At 48.1% G+C, this 21,587-nt stretch overlaps 1 protein-coding gene across 1 annotated transcript in view; it reads left to right on the forward strand.

Moving 5' to 3' along the window:
- The first annotated feature begins 2,563 nt into the window (after window positions 1-2,563).
- Window positions 2,564-21,587, forward strand: part of SLC25A1 (solute carrier family 25 (mitochondrial carrier; citrate transporter), member 1) — a 58,600-nt gene continuing 39,576 nt past the window's right edge. The window contains exon 1 of the mRNA XM_015409290.1: window positions 2,564-2,836. Within this exon, the coding sequence (XP_015264776.1) occupies window positions 2,722-2,836 (115 nt within the window). The 5' untranslated portion in view covers window positions 2,564-2,721. The remainder of the gene's footprint in view (window positions 2,837-21,587) is intronic.

Below are 21,587 nucleotides of genomic sequence, written 5' to 3' on the forward strand. Positions count from 1 at the left end.
TAGGCCGCAGCCCCATGTTGCCAGAAGTATGGTCATCCAGCCACACTCATCTTTTGCTTCTTATTCTGTTTACCTTGTTTGTTGTCAAAACCCAGGGCCTTTTTTTGTAGCAGGGACTCCTTTGCATGTTAGGCCACACACACCTACTGTAGCCAATCCTAATGAGTTTCTGCTGTTGGGTGTGGCCTATTATGCTAATGAGTTCCTGCTGGGTGTGGCCAACTCAGGAGCCAGCCGGAACTCCGTTCCTGTGAGTCCCAGCCCAAAAATAGCCCTGGTCATCACAGGAGAAGGCATGAGACTTGAAGAAATCAATATTTCTATACACTCCCGCCTTTTCCTGATTGGCCAGGTGAACAGCAGGAAAAGGCAGCAGCAGTTTTTAGTAGAGAAATGGTAGGATTAAACAGTCTCTCGTCCATCCCCTTATGCCAGGGCCACTTCATCTCACAGCCCCAGTGGCTGCCTTTTGAAAAAAACAACTAACCACCCCCCCCCCCTAGAAATATCCTACAGAAATACACAAACCCTTGTGCCCGGTGAGAGTCTATTTGGTGTTGTGGCTATAGTGTCAAAACTGGGTTCCAGTTCCTGTTCAGCCACACAACTTACTGGCCAATCCTTGGGCCAGTAACTATCCCTCAGCGTAACCTACCTCATAGGATTGGGGTTTTTTGTTAAAGGAGGGGCAGTAGACTGAGCTGCTTCAACACAATTATCATGTAACCAGTTGTAGTTTTCCTATAAATTGCAAAGTCATGGAGATTAAGAGGTGCACTTTTTTTGGCATTTCCAAATTTCTGTTCAACTGAAAATAACTCTTTTTTTGTGCAAAGTGCAATCCCCCCTCCTGTTTTTCCCCCTTTGCATTCATTGCGAATAATGGCCAGGGCAGACATCTATCTGCCCCTTGGGAGACAATCTGAGCAGGAAAAAGGAATGATTGTGCCATTATTTGAAACTTTCTGAAGCAGGGCTGGAGAAATAAATCTTGCCTGGTGCCTGGATGTTTCAGGGAACTCTATTTATTTGTTTAAAATATTTATCAGCCTGCTGAGCATCCAGAAGAAGAAAAATTCCTGTAATAAGTAACATTGACTGTAAAAATACATATATTATGTGATTTTTAGTTCTGGATCAGAGGGGTTATCTACATACTTTCTCTGTTTTGAAGGTATCTCAGATCTGTGGCCTTGTCCTTGCAACTTTTTGGTCTTGCAGTTTGGATACAATCCAAAAAATTGATTGCAGGATCCTTTCTAGATCAAGTAAAAGAATAAGGAGGTCTTCTAGCTAAGATTTCCGGGCCTGGGTGCTGTTTTACTCACTGCTGGCAGGAGGTTGATTATAACATTTCAAAGCATTTCCAATAAGAGTGTGACTTTTCCCTAGCTGCCTTGGGCACTGTGGAAAGGTGAAATACAAATATTTTACATAAAAACTACCCCCTATAATTTAAACAAACACAGCAAAAGAGTTGGCAATGCTAGTTTCCCTAGAACTGGCATTTTCCTTAAAATGTGAAGGAGCTTTTCTGAATGGGAATATTTGGGAATAAAATCTTCATTTGGTGCTATATTCCCCACACATTGTGCTCCTTATAGGAGGGAGGCCTGCTCTGAAACAAGAATACACAACACAAATAGTATACAATGTACAAGAATACAAAGCAGTCAGGCTGTAGCTCTGGGAATCTTCACAAACATTCTAACTTCTCAGAGGGAGGGATCTGTCCTACAATCCTGGCAAAATGTACAGTTCCTAGATGGGAAGCAGATATTCAAGTTGGTTGAGAGAGAAAAATTAATAGGAACACACACACACACACACCATGATCAAACCTGAGTACAGGAGTAGAGGGTGATGTTCAAAATATATCGTCCTCAGTGGTGCTTTGGGCTTCCCATTTCCTCCTAATCTTTTTAAAAGCTCATCACGCTCACCTGCCTTACTGCGGAGTAGCGTCTAGGGTCTAAAACGTGCCATGGGGTTAAACCGGATTCAGGTCCTAAAACATTTCCTTCATTACCGGAAGTAGTTTTGAGACTTGTGAAACAATAAAGAGAGTGCCTCTGAGCTTGTGCGGCGTGTTTTCCTTTCATCCTCTACAAGTACCGGTTGGTTCCTACACAGTCACGATAGAGGAAACCGTAAATCCAACCCCCCCCCCCCTCCTCCTTTAAAGTTCAGCGTCACTGACTCTGTCTTGTAAACAAATGCAGCGTGCAGGGGAACCCAGTTCCACTCCTACCTGAAACGGCACAGGCAGGCACTTATCCCCCCCCCCCCCCCCCCCCCCCAGCGGGTAACCCGGGGAGAGAGAGAGACCGAGCTCCCCGCACTCACCGAAGTTCACGGGGAAAGCCCCGCCGTTTGTAAGAGCGCAACGCCTCCCCCTTTCTCCGGCACGTTCGCTCCTCCTTCGAAACGCATGTCAATTACAAGGATGTGACGCTAGCGGCGGCAGCTCCCGCCACACCCCCGCTGGGGGAAGAAGGGGGCGGTGTCCGGAGCGCTGGGATATACTCCGCCGCCAGGCTGGGCGCTCAGCAGCAGGCGGGCTCGGTGTTGAGGCGGGGCTGGGAGACGGATCTCCGTTCCTTCTCGGCTCTCTGGAGCAGGGGCTGGAGGAAGCACGCTGGTCGTTTGCACGAAGCGCTCCGCTGCCGGGTCTGACTCGCAGCCGCGTCCCTCTCTCTGCGCGGCTCTTTCTTTGCAACTATGTCTTCAGCCTCGACTCCTTTCGTTAACCCTTTCCCCAGACCTCGCTGCCTCGCCGCCGCCGCTCCAGCCGGCAAAGCGAAACTGACCCATCCGGGCAAAGCGATCCTGGCAGGTAAATTCTACGATGGATCATTTGGTTGAACTGGGTGGGGAGGGAGGGAGGGGGGGATGTGGTTTCGGTTGGCTGCTGTGGCTCGGCGTTCTGCGTGCCAAGGAGGGGGTCTGTGTTGTACACACTATTTGAATGGGCCGGGTTCATCCTCTTGCTCCCTTCCCTCCAGCCGCCCCTTTTTCCCTAGCAAAGTTTGTAACTTCTTCCAGATCCACATTTTGGTTGTCGACAGATCGCGCTACAAGTCGGGGTGGGGTTTGTGATCCTGTTTTGCAAGTCTGGGCGGACAGAAGGGACCCGGGCTGTGCGCCTTTATTAGACTCGCTGTGCGCCGGGAGACGTTTCCGTGCCTGTTCGCAACCGGTAGTCGCTCAAACAACAAGCCGCCCGCCAGCTGCACCCCCGCCTTCGCCGGGCATGTGCGGCTCTTTGCTGGGGAGAGAGCTGGTTGGCGCGCTGGAATCAGCTGCGGGGTTGCAAAGCTTTAGTTGTTTGGCTTCCTTGTGAGCGACCCAAGTCTCTGGTCCCGCGGGCAATGTTCCCTCTAAGCCGTGGAGTCTCATGAGCAAAAATTCTACTTTCTGAGCGACTGGCATTAAAGTTGTGAGCGAGCCATTTGGCTGCTGCTGCAGAAATTAGTTTGCTTTGGAGCCCTGCTTCCTGAGCTAAGATAAAAATGTCTGAGCCAGAGGCTAAAAAACTGTGAGCTAGCTCACACTAACTCAGCTTAGAGGGAACACTGCCCGCGGGCTTAGTTTGCGCTCCCACCTCCTTCGAGCTGTCCAAAGAGCAAGCTTCCCGTTGCGCGGTTGCTGCCTTGAACTTTGACCCAAAATATGCGTCGCTTTATCTGGCGCACAACGGAACTCCCGGGTTCGGAGGAACTGCCTGCTCCCTCGCAGGACGCTGTTCTGTTTAAAAATGCTCTTGGCGCACCGGGTGTCGTTCTAGACGCTGCAGAAGACTGACTTTCCCTATGTTTTTCTTCGGGGGTAATGTGATGGTTTCTGCTACCCCAGGATTGTTTTATTTATTGATTTATTTACAGTTTTTATAGCCCGCCTTTCTCACTGCGACTCATGGTGGATTACTCAGAGTGACGGGATAGTCAGTGGACAATAAAATAGGATTTGGGTTGTAGAACCAGCTAGAAATATAAAAAAAACAGACCTGAAGCAAAGCATAAGTGTTCACATGACACATTAAATGTTACGTCTGGTTTCACCCTTAATGGGCAAGAAGCTCCCCCTCCCCCCTAAATACAACAGCTTCAGAAGAATCCTGGCTGCTTGTTACCTAAAATGCCAACTTGGCTAAGAGTAATTCCGCTGTGGTGGCTTGGAATAGCTGTCCAATTTATGGTACCACAACCCCGTGGGACTTGTCCCACTCAACTGAGGGGTTGCCCCGTTTTGTGCCAGATCCTTCTGGCCTTGGGTTGCTTGCATCTATTTGTGCAACTGCAGAACTGATCACGCTTCCCTGGCATGGCTTGTTGAAAGTGAGAGGCCAGGGGACTGATAGCTGCATGTGGGCATTTGGGTAATCCAAGTGACGTCTTGTGCAATTGGGAGAGAGGAGTGTATTTGAGGCCTGGTTGCTTTGCACCAGTGGTTTTCCACTTGTGGTCCCAAGGCCTGTGAGGCCCCTTGAAAGCCTGGTATACATTCCTTTGGTCTCTCACATTTTTATCCCCGCCTTCCTTCCAAAGAGTTCTTGGCCTGCACGACAGGGTGAGCATTGGGTGCAACACAGAAAATGCAGTCAGCTTTGCAACAATGAGAATCAACAAGCTGTTGCTCACTCTTGCAAACAGAGTGTTCCTCGACCTCCATGTAGGCCTCTGTAACATTTCCTGTTTCTTGTGTAAGGGTTCCTTGACTGATCTTTAGAGGAGGGAGGGATGAGATCCCTAAGAATTTTGAAGACCAGCACTTTAGAAAGTCACATGGCAATTTGAGAAGTGTGGTCTCCCCTTAGAAGTATGACAAAGGGGGAAATACAGCCCTATTTGTGTGCCTTTGGATTGCTTATCCTGCTGATTGCAGGTATAAAAGAGGGCGTAAGAGGAAGAGTTCTTCATCTGCTCCTTCTCCTCCCTGCACAGTCTTCCAGTGAAGGCTTCTGAGAAGAGTGTTCAACCTAATCCACGTTTAAGTACAGCACCCAAATGTGATTCTGGAGCAACGTTAGACTCTGATGCAAGAAAATGCCGTGGCTCAAAATGTGGCATCTGTATGAAATACAATTAGCAATTCCTGGTTCTATATGGATAAAGATTAGAGGTCTAGTATTGTGGAGGGGAAAAAAAAATAAGTTCCACTTGTTGGTTCTAACAGGGCTTTTTTTTTAAGCAATTATGAATAATTTGGGAAAGCAGGGACGGTAAAGGACTACTACTAAATTAGATTGTATTTGGGCCATTTGGTTTTCACAGTCCTCCATTTATTTTCTACAACATTGTCCCAAACTCACTTAAGAGAAGAGATGTCCATTGCAGGGAAACTAGAGTCACTTTCCTTACAGTTCAGTAAGCAGACTTCACCTGGAAGCTTTTAAAAGAGTCAGGGTGTATCACATGACCTGCTCAGGCCTGTTGTGCTTAAGAAGTTCCTGTGTACCCTCTCAACAAGGACCTGGGTGATGGTGTACACGCAGAATCCGCTCTTGGCACCCCTCGCATTCAGGACTTGGTGTGGGGGCTCAAGTCCTGTTAAACAATGACTAGAATCTTCCATACAGTTCAGTAAGCAGACTTCACCTGGAAGCTTTTAAAAGAGTCAGGGTGTATCACATGACCTGCTCAGGCCTGTTGTGCTTAAGAAGTTCCTGTGTACCCTCTCAACAAGGACCTGGGTGATGGTGTACACGCAGAATCCGCTCTTGGCACCCCTCGCATTCAGGACTTGGTGTGGGGGCTCAAGTCCTGTGAAACAACGAGGACTAGAATCTTCCATCCCACGTATGCTTTTATGTAAAATCTGGGATCTGCAAGAGGCTGGCAGTGCCCAGATTTGTTGAAAGAGCTGTGTCAGGCTAATAGGCTAAATGTTTCTCATCTCTACTGAAAGACTGTGGGAGTGAGAATGTATTTCTAGCCGTGGCGAAGCACTGACGATGGACCTAAATGTTGAATTCTTAAAAATGAACGACCCATCTGCAGATATAAAAATGAAATTGGCTGTGCTATTTGTGGTCTCGCAACTGTAATGAAAGTCTTCTTGTTTTCTCCTATGCCTTCTGTTATGGGAGCTGAAGTGGTAACTGGCTTTGACCATTTTTTAAAAGCCTGTTCCTTGCATTCGTTCGAGCGACTCCTTTTCCTAATCCCCAGAGCCTACATTTCTCCTGAACTTGTCCCTCATTCTTGGCTTTTTCTCTTTTCTTTGATAAACTGTGTGCATTGCCAGAGGAAGGGTCCCTTTGACCTGCTGTCGATTGCAATGTTCTCATGTCAACCTGTAGATTCTCTTTCTTGCACGTCCTTGCCATGAAGGAAATGATTGGTGCGGGGGGGGGGATGTTGTTGTAGCTGCCAAGACTGACTCAGAAGCAAGCCCTAAGGTGTGTTGCGCATTGAGGATTCTGATACCTGATACCAACAGGCAGGTGGATGGGAAATGATTGACTCTAAATCAGATTGTTCTTGAAAGGTGCAGTGGAGTCTTGTCAAGAGGGGCCCTCTCGTATTGAGGAAAGTCCAGAGTTCCCCCCCACAGCGAACTAATTTATTTATTAATTTTTTTAAAAAACCTGCTCTCCCTTGCCTGGCGGAGCTCAGGGCGGTGTAAAAAAGGTAAAGGCTTCCCTTGCTCGAAAGCCAGTCGAATCCGACTCTAGGGTTGCAGTGCTCATCTCCGTTTCAAAGCCGAAGAGCCAGCGCTGTCCGAAGACGTTTCCATGGTCATGTGGCCAGCATGACTAAACACCAAGGCGCACAGAATGCTGTTACCTTCCCACCGAAGTGGTACCTATTTATCTACTTGTAATTTCTTGCTTTCGAACTGCTAGGTTGGCAGGAGCTGGAACTAGAGATGGAAGCTCACTCCGTCATGCGGCACTTGGGTCTCGAACAGCTGAACTACTGACCTTCCACAGCCTGCAGTTCAGCGTCCTATCCACTTGAGCCACCGCAGCTCCAATTCATATAATCACATAATTAAAACAATTTAAAACCAATAAAAAGCACAGGTCTACAAGAGGTCTACAAGAATAATTGAATCTCTGCTGCTGTAACCAGGTTCCGTAAAGTCCATTAGATTTTTCTCCATGGGACGACCCAGCATGTTAACTCATTATCGTATTTATCCCACTTTTCAACTGAGAAAGGCAGGCCTCTGCTCCGAGGCTCCCCAGCAAGAGAGCATGGGATACACATGTGATAAGACAGATGTTGGCTAGCCAAGTGAATGAACTCTTTGAGGAGATATGCCAAATGTGCCAGGGAAAGGGGAATAGAAGGAAAAAGGAGAGAAAGGGGGTTGCCAGGATTTCTATCCCATTGGGGCTGGGCTGATCTTTCGCCCTTGATGGTTTTGTATGAATGGAGGTGATGCAGCTGTTCTGCGTGTTCTTTGGCAGGGACAGAGGCTGGTGTGTCCTTTTCCCTCCCTCTTATGACCTCAGAGGAGTCACCCTCCTTATTTGTTTGGGATCACCTAGATGCTGGCCACATGACCACAGAAACGTCTTCGGACAGCGCTGGCTCTTTGGCTTTGAAACGGAGATTAGCACCGCAACCCTAGAGTCGGATTCGACTGGCTTTCGAGCAAGGGAACCTTTACCTTTTTACTCTGACTGGCAGGAGCTCTCCAAGGGCCAGACCCTCTTTGCCTAGATCCTAGTCACTGGAAATGCCAGGGACTGAACTTGGGATCTCCTGTGTGCAAAGGCACAGCCTCAACCAATGGGTAGTGAACAGAGAGTGTTGAACGAGGAAGTGGGAGACCCGTGTCAAATCGTCACTCTGCTGTGGAAGATCGGGGAAACCACACACTCCGCCTAACCCACCTTACAGGGTTGTTGTGATGACGAAATGGAGGAGGCGAATGTTGTATGCCGCTTCTGGTTTCCAATTTGTGGAGACAGATGGGAATATAGCAAATAAATAAAAGGATGGTAGGATTGTTGTTGTTCAGTCGCACAGTCGAGTCCGACTCTTCGCAACCCCATGGACCAGCTCCCGCCAGGCACTCCTGTCTTCCGCTGTCCTCTGAAGTTGGCTCAATTTCATGTTCGTTGCATCGATGACACTGTCTAACCATCTCATCCTTTGCCGTCCCCGTCTTCTTTGACCTTCAATCTTTCCCAGCATCAGGGTCTTCTCCAGTGAGTGCTCCCTTCTCATTGGGTGGCCAAAGTATTTGAGCTTCAGTTTCATTATCTGGCCTTCCAGGGAACAGTCAGGGTTGATTTCTTTTAGGATTGACTGATTTGATCTTCTTGCAGTCCAAGGGACTCTCAAGAGTCTTCTCCAGCACCATAGTTCAAAAGACTCTATTCTTCGGCGCTCGGCCTTCCTTATAGTCCAACTCTCGCAGCCATACATGACTACTGGGAACACCATTGCTTTGACCATGCGGACTTTTGTTGGCAGGGTGATGTCTCTACTTTTTATCATGCTGTTTAGGTTCGCCATCGCTTTCCTCCCAAGGAGCAGACGTCTTTTAATTTCATGGCTGCAATGGTCGGATAATGCCCACTAAAGTAGTAAGTCTTTGCTCAAATCTCAGACTTAATTCTTTCTTTCTTTATGTCGTTTACGCCCCTCCTTTCTCTCAAACAGAAGCCCAGAGCTGTTTCTATCATTCTTCCCTCCTCTGTTTTATCCTCACAACAACCCGAGGTTAGGCTGAGGGTTTGTGGCTGGCCGAAGGTCCCCCAGCAAGCTTTTGGGGCAGAGGATCTGAACCTGCCTCTCCCTGGTCCTAGTCTGGCATTCTAGCCATTTTCCCACCAGGTCTGTAGCCAGGATTTTGTGGCTTGTGGGGCACATTTTTTTCTGGTGGGGCTGAAGTTCTCAGTGCAGAAAGAAAGCTGTTACCAGGACAGATCTTTAATTGCAAGCTGTCAGCCACTTTAGATGACAGTTCTCAGCTGCTGCAAGTTAATCACTTCTGCCAGCCTAAGCAACAATTCTGAGAACAAGCTGGCAGGTGGGGGTGATGACTTCTATAGTCAAGAAAGCCAACACTTAGGCAGAGAAACTCTCTTAAAGGAGACCAGTTTCTTGACACAGAGTTAGGAGGGGTCGTAGAGGTCACCTACTCCAACCCTCTTGCTCAGTGTGGGAATTAAGTCAGCTACAGAAACCACTCTGCTTAAAGGAGTGTATACCTTTAAAAATGTTTTTAAATGATTGCAGGAGAAATTCTTGTGGGGCTATGCCTTTAAGAAAGGCGTGGAGCCCCCAAAAGCCCCACCATAGCTACGGGCCTGTATCCCACACTGGCTCTCTCTTTACTGTATGTCTTCTAAAGCTCAAGGTAGTGGCCGCAGACAGCTGCGGGGGTGGTGGTGGAAGATCTGTAGCTGGTGTGAGAATGTTTAACAACATGAGAAAGTAGTCTAATGATGCAAATGGACACATCCACATTCATCTGCCTTGGGGACCCCCCCCCCCGTTTAGGTGGACAAGCAGCACAGAAATTCTGTAACTAAATCCACCCAACACTTGGCGGGATATCAAGTCTAATGTAAATAATAAAAAAAAATGTACTAGACCAGCAGGTCTTTGAGGATAATTTAATGTTGATGTTTGCATAACAAAAGGAGTGTTGGCTGCCCTGAGCTTTAAATCGTGCCTTGAAAAGCCGCATGCGTTGGTATGGGTTCCCGATCAGTGCTGGAATGATATTTCACGTTCCCGGGGGCCACTGTGAAAACAATTTAAATGCCAGCTCTGCTACAGGCAGCTGGTGAAAGCATAAAAAATTCATAGGCTCCTGGCTCAGCATCAGACATTTATGTTCTTGCCCAACCCAGGTGCTTACAGTTTTCTGCACGCCCACTTCGGAAAAATGGGTCCGGTGAACTCTTCCTTTGTACAGTCCCCGGCCCCCTTCACGGTTTGTGGCAACCTTGCAAACAGCCGCTCTTCTGGCCATTGTCTGCAGATGGCAAACGAGCTTTTGTAAATGATGGAGCCTCAACGCTCCCATCTTGTAATCTGGGTTATTGTACACGTTAAAGAATTGTGAACTTGGGACCTGATCTGCTGTGGCATTTTCCACATGTACAAGTTTATAGGTAAATTGGAAGAGCCATGTCTGTCTGGTTATGGCTAATTAAAAGACGCCTGCTCCTTGGGAGGAAAGTGATGGCGAACCTAAACAGCATGATAAAAAGTAGAGCCATCACCCTGTCAACAAAAGTCCACATGGTCAAAGCAATGGTATTCCCAGTAGTCATGTATGGCTGCGAGAGTTGGACTATAAGGAAGGCCGAGTGCCGAAGAATAGATTCTTTTGAACTATGGTGCTGGAGAAGACTCTTGAGAGTCCCTTGGACTGCAAGAAGATCAAATCAGTCAATCCTAAAAGAAATCAACCCTGACTCTTCCCTGGAAGGCCAGATAATGAAACTGAAGCTCAAATACTTTGGCCACCAAATGAGAAGGGAGCACTCACTGGAGAAGACCCTGATGCTGGGAAAGACTGAAGGTCAAAGAAGACGGGGACGGCAAAGGATGAGATGGTTAGACAGTGTCATCGATGCAACGAACATGAAATTGAGCCAGGATGGCGGAAGACAGGAAGGCCTGGCGTGACCTGGTCCATGGGGTCACAAAGAGTCGGACTCGACTGTGCGACTGAACAACAACTGAGGTGAAGGATGTTGCTCCTCCAGTATAAAAGGGGGGGAAATGCTTTGGGAGGGAACAGGGTGTGATTCTGCTACTTGGGAAGAAGGAAGTGGAGAAGCTTTGAAAATGTTACTGTAAGGAAAGCAGAGAAGGGGCTGGGATGGGGCTGGGAGGGAAAGAAGGTCCATGATTGTGTTGTTTCCCTTCTCTTAAAGATGTATCACAGCATGACCGTAGGGGAGATAAGAGGGGAGGGTGACATTGGAGAATCCACCCATGAAGAGGGTGACAGGACATCTTCACTAGGCATGTCTGCCACCACTGCTGTCATTTCCCCTTCTCTACCATGCCGGGGTTTCTCCTCCATTTCTTTCCGAGTGGTAGAAATATGCCTCTTTCTTTCCCCCAGTAAGATGAAACAAATTTCCTTCTGTACTGGAGGAACATCACCCTCTATGCTAGCGGCTATAACCCAATGAACACCATTAGCTGTAATGGTACACAAGAATGTAAGAGGTGCTCTGCTGGATCAGACCATCCGGTCCAGCATCTTGTCTCTCACAGCAGCCAACCTTTGGGACAACTTAACACTTTTGCATGCAGCGCAATCATTTTTTGCACCTTGCATACTCCATCTTAAGACTGTGATACCTGGCAGACTTTTCATGCCAAACAATGTTGTCTCTCCCATCTTTTCGCTTAACATCTGGCCTAAAGGAGTGTTTTGGTAAACTAGAAAACTTGCTCGATACTTTTATGGTACTTTGGTAAAGGTTTCCCTTGCTTGAAAGCTAGTCCCGCCCACCCAGCGGTTCGAAAGCTTTGCAAGTAGATAAATGGGTACCTGCTCTTAGGTAGCAGGGGGCACCCTCCTCCCTTCGGGGTGGTGTGCAGCAGGAGAGCCGGCGAAACTGAGGTGTGGTGTGGCGGCAACGTGTGGAGACCCGGGGACTCGGCAAAAGCCTGGCGACCATCCGATGCTGAGCAGTGGCAGAATCCGGGCGAGGATTGGACTGGAGGTGTGGTGATGCGACGACGCAGCGCGGTGGAGCCAATTGGACGTGGGTTGGAGCTGCAACCATCGCACAAGCCGTGCACCGGGAAGATCTTGCCGGAAGGAGTCGCTGTGAACAAGACCTGTACCGAGACGCCGTTGCCAGGAGGTGAAGAGCCCACCATGAAGGAGCCGGGAAAAGAAGAGCCCTGCAGTCTGGGTGCTGGTAGGCTGTCACCTTCCCCTGTAAAAAATTGTGACCCTAGATAGGTGTAACTAATCATATGTAAACTGCGGTATAGAAGTCGAATTAATAAAAAAATAAATATAAATAATAGTCGAATCCAATTCTAGGAATATGGTGTTTATCTTCGTTTCCAAGCCGAAGAGCCAGCGCTGTCCAGAGACATTTCCATGGTGTTGTGGCCAGCATGACTAGACGCTGAGATGCACGGAACGCTGTTACCTTCCCACCAAAGCAGTACCTATTTATCTACTTGCAATTTCTTGCTTTTGAACTGCTAGGTTGGCAAGAGCTGGGACCAGAGACGGGAGCTCGCTCCGTCACGTGGCACTTGGGTCTCAAACTGCTGAACTACCGACCTTCCAGTCTGCAGTTCAGCATCTTAACCACTTGAGCCACCGCAGCCCCAATAATGGTATTCTGTTACAGCTTAGGTATCAGTGATTCATGCTTGTTCTTACAGATAGTTTTTTATTTACATTATTTATAGTCCACCTTTCTCCCTGGGATTACACAGAGTGAGTCGATACAATCAACAAGATGGGAGATTCAGTGAACAATGCAACAGGAGTAAGGTTGCGCAGTCAACCAGAAGTCCGAAAAAACCGAAATGAAGCAAAGCACGAGTGTTAACATGACACCTTAAACAATGCAAAATTACCCAACAGGACCCAACTTCACAGCAAACTGTACCTGGTAGTACAGACAACAGTCTCCAGTAATTTACCCAAGTAATTTTGTGAAGCCTTTTAGTACAGTGCTCCCCTATTCCCTGCGTAGAAAAGGCCTTCTGAATAATTCAGTTTTGCATAGTTTGTGGAAAGCCAGGAGAGCAGGAGCTTTCCTCACCTCCTTGGGTGGGCCGTTCCATAGGGTGGGGGCCACCACGGAGAAGGCACATGTACAGGCAGTTGTTGCGTTTGCCCGTTTGCAGGGTGGCACCTGCAGAAATATTTATTTATTTTATTTTATTTAGGTATTTTTACCCCGCCCTCCCCGCACGCGGGCTCAGGGCAGCTTACAGGGGCATAAGCCCATATATCCTTGTGATGTATATAGTGACTAATGTTGAACTAGGATCTCAGAGACCCAGGTTCGAATCCCCACCCTGCCATGGAAACTCACTGGGTGACCTGAGGCCAGTCACTCTCTTTCAGCCTAACCAACCTCACAGAGTTCTTATGTGGATAAAATGGAGGCTAAAACAGCTATTTGTGAATTTCCTGCATTGTGCAGGGGGTTGGACTAGAGGACCCTTGAGGTCCCTTCCAACCTTATGATTCTGTATGATTCTAAGAGAGTGATGCAAGCTGCTTTGAGTCCCCATTGGGGAGAAAAGAGGGACATAAATATCTAAATAAAACGATACCTAGAACCCTTCCACCTTTACTGCGCTCCGAATACTTGTTTTTCCTAATGAAGGATCCCGCTGTGCTTGAAAGGAGTCATTAGTTCATGTCTGTCCCAATTAAAAGATAGCGTCTTGCTGATTCCTGAGCACACGACCATGAAATTAGTGCAGAGTTGCATATATTACCTGTAACAAAACTGCGTGTCAAAGCCAGGGGCTTTAGTTAACGTGTTTTTTCATGCTGTTGAAAAACAACAGTGCTGAAAAATTGGCCTCTGTCTCCCATGAAGCAGTGCGCCAGGATCTGTAAATGTCTGGGGTGTATTGCCTTGCCTTGCTCCTGGGCTTAATTGTATTAAAACAAACTGAGCTGTCAGGGAAGGTAAATGACTGCTGTTCCCGCCAGCCGGGAGCCGTCAGCTCTTTTAGGCAGGGGAAATAGATTGGCTCTGAGATGCCTTCATCTTATTAAGGATGTTCTTTGGTATATCATTTTTTTTATTTTATTAATCTGGTGGATCATTTGGGGTGGGGGAACCTGTCTCTGCGAATGGGCAGATTTCATACCAATAGAGCTCTTAAAGGCAGGAGAGTCCACTTAAAAACCCAACATATCTGCACTACCGATATATTGATTTGTGATCCACCCCCAAGGCGCCTGGCAGTTTTTGTTCGAAATGGGTGTTGAGAATTGTCTGTTTGAAATTGGGAGGGGCCGTGGCTCAGTGGTAGAGTACCCGCTTGGCATGCAGAAGGTCCTGGGTTCAATCCCTGCCATCTCCAGTTAAAAGGACCAGGCAGTAGCTGATGTGAAAGACCTCTGCCCTGAGACCCTGTAGAGCCACTTCCAGTCTGAGTAGACAATACTGACTTTGATGGACCAAGGGTCTGATTCAGTAGAAGGCAGCTTGCTTTGTGTGTGTGTGTGTATGTGAGAGAGAGTGTGTGTATATACTTATAGTGGGGGCTGTGGCTCAGTGGTAGGGCATCTGCTTGGCATGCAGAAGATCCCAAGTTCGATCCCTGTCAACTCCAGTGAAAAGATCTGGCAATAGGTGATGTGAAAGACTTCTGCCCTGAGACCCTGGAGAGCCCACCGCCAGTCTGAGTAGACAATACTGACTTTGATGGACCAGCGGTCTGATTCAGTATAAGGCAGTTTCATGTGAGATCCCTAGCTGTCCTGGCAAAACTACAGTTCCCAGAATGATAGCAGATTTGTGTGTGTAATGTGCGCCTGTTTGTTTGTTCTGTCACATTTGAGTTCTTTATGAAAGGAGTGCCTGTTGAGAACTGTAGACCAGGGGTTAGGAACTAGTAGCCAGAGAATAGCTGTGCTGGTCTCCAGTAAAACTGATTCGAGTCCAGGAACTCCGTAGAGAGCCAACAAGAGTTTCCGGGGATAAGCTTTTGAGAGCCAAAGATCCCTTCGTCAGACACCTCGAAAGCTTCTACCCCGAAAATCTTGTCATACATAGTCAGCCTAACCTATCTCATGGGATTGTTAAGGAGAAAATGGAGGACAGGAGAATGATATTAAGCAACTTTGGGGGGCCCTTGAGGAGACAGGCTGAGGTATACATGACGTAAGTAAAAGGAGAAACATGGGAAGGGAACCTGGAAGGTTTTGGAGGTGGATCTGTTTTAGTGCAGATTGACACAGCTATGGTCTTCATGGAAGGCGCCATGTGGAGTGGAAATCCATCAGCCTCACAAAAACGTGCTCAAGGTGTGTGATGAAGGGAGTTTTGAAAGCTTATATCCAGAAACCCTTGTTGGTCACTCAAAGTGCTACCGGACTCGAATCTTACTGAACTGGTAGCCTGTGAGCCAGGCTTCTCTGTAGGCTTTCTCTCTTTGACCACCACTCACCTGTATCTTGCTGGCCCTTAAAGATCACATTTGAGCCCCAGCCGGGCTGATCACAATTGGCAGGAAAATGCCAGAGCGGGCCTTTTGTTTCCTCATGCTGCTGCTTGATGTAGTGGTTAAGAGCGCGGACTCTAATCTGGGAGAACTGGGTTTGATTCCCCACTCCTCCACATGCAGCTGCTGGTGTGACCTTGGGTCAGTCACAAGTTCTCTCTGAGTTCTCTCAAGAGCAGTCCTTGAAAGAGCTCTCTCAGCCCCACCTACCTCACAGGCAATGTTCTCTCTAAGCTGCGGAGTCTTGTGAACAAAAATTCTACTTTGTGAGCTACTGGCTTTAAAGTTGTGAGCGAGCAATTTGGCTACTGCATACATTATTTTGCTCTGGAGCCCTCCTTCCTGAGCTAAGACAAAAATCTGTGAGCTGGACGCTAAAAAACTGAGCTAGCTCACACTAACTCAGCTTAGAGGGAACACTGCTCACAGGGTGTCTGTTGTGGGGAGAGGAAGGGAAAGGAGATGTAAGCCTCTCTGAGACTCTGAATGAAGGGTGGGGTATAAATCCAATCTCTTCTCTTCTTCTCTTGAATTGGAGGTGCCAGGAACTGAACCTCAGACTTTATTCTTGCACATCTGTTCTGCTTCGGAGAGAGGCTGTGGCAGGGTGGCGGGAGGTCCCTGTTTCAGATATTGCCAGTTAAAGTATCCGGAGTATCACGTGCTGGCAAGAACCTGGCTGATTTCGCACTAGAGCTGCCTCACTGTTGTGCCGCCGTTTGCCCCGGTTCTATTGGTCAATTTAACACCTGAAGCCGCACGGCTGATTTTGACCTGCGGCTTCACCCGATTTCCTCTGCAGTTTCATTTAGCCTCAAAAAACAGGATCACAAAACTGTGGGGGGAAATCAGGCAAAGCCGCGGGTCAAAATCAGCCGCACGGCTTCGGGTGTTAAATTGACCAATAGAACCGGGGCAAACGGCGGCGCAACAGCGAGGCAGCTCTAGTGCGAAATCAGCCCCTTTCTCTGCCTGAGGACCTGGAGAGCCATCGGCATAGACACTGGGGGGAGCATCGGTCTGACCAAGGCACTGTTTTATGTCCACTAAATTAGGATTCCTTGTGTGAAAACTGGAAGTTAATTTCTTTTGGTTAGCTCACTTTAGCTGTGTCTTGGCTTAGGGAGGTAGGGGTTAAACCAGCTTTTTTTAAAAGAAAAAGAAAAGAAGATGTGCTTGTTCTGGGCTGGTGATGGCTCTCTGGATGCCGTGAGTGTGTCAGCACACAGTTTGGAATGAGCCGTCACCCTTGAGTGGCTCAGCGCCTCTGGCTGACAGCTGGCTGACACGGCAAGCTGCCCTCCTCTCTTTCTGACAGAAGGTTTTGCACTCTGCATAGGGAAAAAAAAGCTCAAGCCTCTTTGTGCAGGAACCTTGGTTTGGGCTGTGCCGAAGAAAGTGAATTTCGATTGTCGGCCTTCCGAAACGTGGAATCGTTTGAGCAAGAAGTCGTCCGAAAGCCCAGGCCGGTTTTGTGATTAGTGTGTCCCGACTAGGATCTGGTAGACCCAGGTTTGAAAACCCAGGGAAGTTCGCAGACCCTGGGCCAGTCACACAGCTAAGCCTAACCTGCCTCATGGGCTTGTTGAGGATAAAATGGAGGAGAGGGGAATGATATAAGCAACTTTGGGTCTCCATTGAGGAGACAGGCCAAGGTATAAATGAAGTAAATAAGCAAGAAGAAGAAGAGTTGGATTTGTACCCTGCCCTTCACTTGGAGTCTCAGGCTTAGAATCTCCTTCCCTTCCCCTCCCTACAACAGATACCCTGTGAGGTAGGTGGGTCTGAGAGAGCTCTGAGAGAACTGTTCTTGAGAGAGCAGTTCTGAGAGAACTGTGACTGACCCAACGCCACCCAGCTGGCTGCATGTGGAGGAGTGGGGAATCAAACCGTTTTCCATATTAGAATCCACCGCTCTTAACCACTACACCAAAGAGGTGTAGAGAAACATGGGAAGAAAAGAAAAGGAACCTGAAAGGTATTGGAGGGAGGGGTTTTGTGGGGAGGGAAGCAAAATGGCTGACTTGAAGTCCTGCCAACAAGTGGCTTTGAACACTGAAGCAACCCCAATTGGAGCAGAGATTTCCTACAGTCGGGGACAATGCTCCCTCTAAGCTGTGGAGTCTTGTGAGCAAAAGTTCTATTTTGTGAGCCACTGGCATTAAAGTTGTGAGCAAGAGATTTGGCTACTGCATAACTGCATAAGTTAGTTTTCTCTGGAGCCCTCCTTCCTGAGCTAAGACAAAAATGTGTGAGCCAGAGGCTAAAAAACTGTGAGCTAGCTCACACTCACTCAGCTTAGAGGGAACACTGGTCGGGGAATGCTTTCTCTACTGATCCATCTACCAAAGAAAGGGAGCAGAGAATTCTGGAATGTGTTCCAGGGTACTTTGGGCCTGATGGGCTTGGCTTTTGCTTGTACAGCTGTCTACATCCTGGGCACCCAGAACTCCCCTGCAGCAGTGCAATGGAGAGAGAACCAGGTAGGCAGAGGTGTGGCTCAGTGGCAGAGTGCTTGTTTGTTTCAGAAGGTCCTAGACTCAATCCCCGATATTTCCCGTTAAAAGGATCAGGCAGTAGGGGATGTGAAAAGCCTCTGCTTGAATCCCTGGAGAGCCACTGCCCGTCAGAGCAGACAATTCTGACATTGTTAGACCAGTAATAAAGAGGCTTTATATGTGGTTAATGGACCGCATCTTGTTAGACCAGGGGTGTCGAACTCATTTGTTATGAGGCCCGGATCTGACACAAATGAGACCTTGTCTCAAAATGTCTGTGCTGCTGCAATCTTGAGTATCTTGAGTATCTTGAGTATGCTGTCCAGGTGTGTACCTGTAAGCTGCAAACCTTCAATAACGCAGCAGTGACAGAACTGGAAGAAGCAGCCAGTTCCACTGCGGGCCTGATAGAAGCCCTCTGGGGGTCTGATCCGGCCCCCGGACTGCATGTTTGACACCCCTGTGTTTCTGCGTTCATTAGAATCCCAGATTTCTGTGGAATACTAGACTGTCAACACGTGTGCATATCTGAGAGAACAGTTAGCCTGAGGCCATCCAGTGCGTATGTTAGCAGGTTAGGATTTGAACCTGGATCTCTAAAGGCCCAGTACTCTCACCGCTTACATCACAGTGGTTCTGTGTGAGCGGCTGGTTCCAGTACTCGCTCGGCATCTTCCAAGACAACAGTTGGAGGTCGCCTCTTCTCCAGGCTTATGTTGTTAGCATACTGTGCAGGGAACACCTTGATAGGAAAGGTGGCCATCCCTCCCCTGACCGTTTTGGAAGCTTGTGTGGTAGCCATTGCAGGCTATCTGCTGGGAAGCTGCCTGGTCCCTGCAGGGGTAACTATCTCAGACCAACTCTTGCTTGAATAGATAGCAAACGGCAACCTGTCAGATTCTTAGAGCCGTCCTGCGTTTCAAAAGCATCCTGCTCCTCTGGGATGCTAGTCCAGTACTTGTAGGTATTGCTACCGATAGCAAGAGAAGATCTGTGTCTGGGGTAAGGTTGTCAACCTCCAGGTGGGACCTGGAGATCTCCTGGAATTACAGCTGATCTCCGGATGGCAGAGACCCGTTCCCCTGGACAAAATGGTTGCTTTGGAGGCTGGGCTCTGTGGCCTCATACTCCACTGAAGTCCCTCCCCAATCCCCACCTTCCGCAGGCACCATCCCCAGATCTCCAGGAATTTCTCAGCCCATAGTTGGCAACTCAAATCGGGGGAGTGTCTTCCTTGCCACAGATCAAGGGGATTGATTTCTTTAAAAGCAGCTTTTGTACACATGGATTGTTCCACAGCATTCTGAAGGATCATAAAAGCTGCCTTGACCTTTTTACTTTGTGGCTGAAATTCTAGAAAACACCGTGTCATGCTGTGTGTACATTTTAAAGTTTGGTAACCCAGAGGTTGTGAAATGCGAAAGCAAAGGTGGCTAGAGCATAAGCCAGTTCCGGGCCCAGTTGCCTCATCCTCATCTCCGGGCGTTATCTCCGACTTTCTGTTTACCCACTGTATTTGCCCACCTGACAACACTGTGTGCCGAAAGGCTGCCAGTTTACCCCCTGGCCATCCTGCTGGTACAGAGCTCTGTTTTTCATCTGACTGTAACATCTCAGCTGTCTATCGAGGCTGCACTTTGCGGAGTTGACGGCCAGTGAGAATAGGAATGAAAAATCTGGCATTAAACGTGGCCGCCTCTCAATGCATCTGCTATATAAATAAAACGCCTTTGTCTGATTACAACGAAAGTACTTGCTTTTTCCTGGGGAACTTGTGGCAGATCCATTTACCTGTTTTGCTTTGAGAGTCCTTCGGGTGGAATGATGCAGCGAATGTGGTCTGTGATGATTTTGCTCCTTCCCCTCATCTTCCTGCCAAAAAATCACCCCCCCCTCATGCTTTTGCATGCACAGGAGAAAAATAATTAATACCTGCAGAGTTTTCCCAGCAAGAGTAAAAACAATTTGTAAGGGTTTGGGGGTTTGTTTGGGTTTTTTTGCAAGAACACGGCACATTGGAAAGATAGTTTAAACCTCTGTACTGAACTCCTCTTTGAATATTTCAGCCCTTATGGCTGAATTCCACCTTTTAAGGGGGAAAAAATGGCAAAAAACCCATGGTAGAACTCTATGTGATCATGTAGTCTCACCTTTGGCATAGATCTAGTGTTTCCTCTGCTCTGAGAAAACAGGGCTTTGTTAGTGCCTGAAGTCCACTGCCTTGACGTCACAGAGCCCAAGAGTCCTGAAATGGAAGACAGATTCAGTGCCCGACCCCTGGCTTAAACAAAACCCTAATTGCCATTTAGTGGACTGTGCACAGAGTGTGCCAGGCTGGTTGAGGCTCTCTTTGGCCCATGAAATCTTGCCCCTCTTGGCTCCTTTTTATAGTCACTGATACCCATGCACACTCACACATACAATCTGCTCACCAGCAATGCTCCCTCTAAGCAGTGGAGTCTTGTGAGCAAAAATTCTACTTTGTGAGCTACTGGCATTAAAGCTGTGAGCGAGCAATTTGGCTACTGCATAAATTAGTTCGCTCTGGAGCCCTCCTTCCTGAGCTAAGACAAAAATGTGTGAGCCAGAGACTAAAAAGCTGTGAGCTAGCTCACACTAACTCAGCTTAGAGGGAACACCGCTCACCAGTTGCAGTGAATGTGTGTACATCCTGCCTGTCCGTGCGTACATCTGTAAGAAACAGCAAATGCGCATTCTCTTTATAAATGAAACTGAGGACTAGTACCTGGATAAATGTCGGGCTTAAGGCACTTATTGAGCTATACATGCATAGAACGTAACATATGACTTAGTGGGCATATCAGGAAAAACGAACTGTCTACTGTACACATATTGTTTGTGAGTTCACTAACTTTTGAACGGGGGTGTACAGTACGTGTTTAGTTTTCCTTTATATGTGAGTTGAGTCATTCGCACGTTTCATTTGACCCTTGTTCTGGTGAACATGTCATTTAAACCCCATAGTTAGATTCGAGTTCAGTAGCACTTCAGAGACCAACAAGATTTAGGGGGGATAAACTTTCGAGAGGCAAAGCTGGAATCTACCAGCATGGCTACCCCTAAATTTGCAGACCCCACCGTGATTTTATTTATTCGTTTATTCACTCCATTTATAGCCCACCTTTCTCCCCAATGGGGATCCAGAGCAACTTACATCGCTCTCCTCTCCTCCTCCATTTATCCTCACAACAACCCTGTGAGGTAGGTTAGGCTGAGCACACGTGGCTGGCCCAAGTCGCCCAGTGAGCTTCTGTGGCAGAGTCAGGATTCGAACCTGTGTCTCCCAGATCCAACACCCCAACCACTGCACCACGTTGGCTGTCAGGTGCTGGTTCCTGGTTCCATTTGTCAAGGGAACACGGGTTGGCACTTTCTGACAAACGGCTGGCGCTTTCTTACAAACTGATGTAGATGCTGACTTACAGCGACAAAGCGAGAGACACCCAGCGGCAATTTGCCATTCCCTGCCTCCGTGTCATGACCCCGGTATTCCTTGGTGGTCTCCCCTCGAAATACAAGTCAGGCCCGACCCCGCTTAAGAAGAGAGAAGAGATTGGATTCTCAGAGCGGCTTACAAACTCCTTTCCCTTCCCCTCCCCACCACAGACACCCTGTGAGCCAGGTAGGTGGGGCTGAGAGAACTCTGACACAAACTGCTCTTTTTCAAGGACAGCTGTGCCAGAGCTTGTGACTGACCCAAGGTCACATCGGCAGGTGCAAGTGGAGGTGTGGGGACTCAAACCCGGTTCTCCCAGATTAGAGTCCGTGCACTTAACCACTACACCAAACTGGTGTAGCTTCTGAGATTTGATGAGGTCAGTCAAGCCTGGGCCATCATGCACGTAAATGTCTGCATGACGCATTCCCTCATCATGGCAGCCCGACCCGAAAATGCAAAGGCCAAAAAGGGGGG

Source organism: Gekko japonicus, unplaced genomic scaffold (assembly GCF_001447785.1).
Source record: "Gekko japonicus isolate JY-2015 unplaced genomic scaffold, Gekko_japonicus_V1.1 scaffold508, whole genome shotgun sequence".
NCBI classification, from domain to species: Eukaryota; Metazoa; Chordata; class Lepidosauria; order Squamata; family Gekkonidae; genus Gekko; species Gekko japonicus.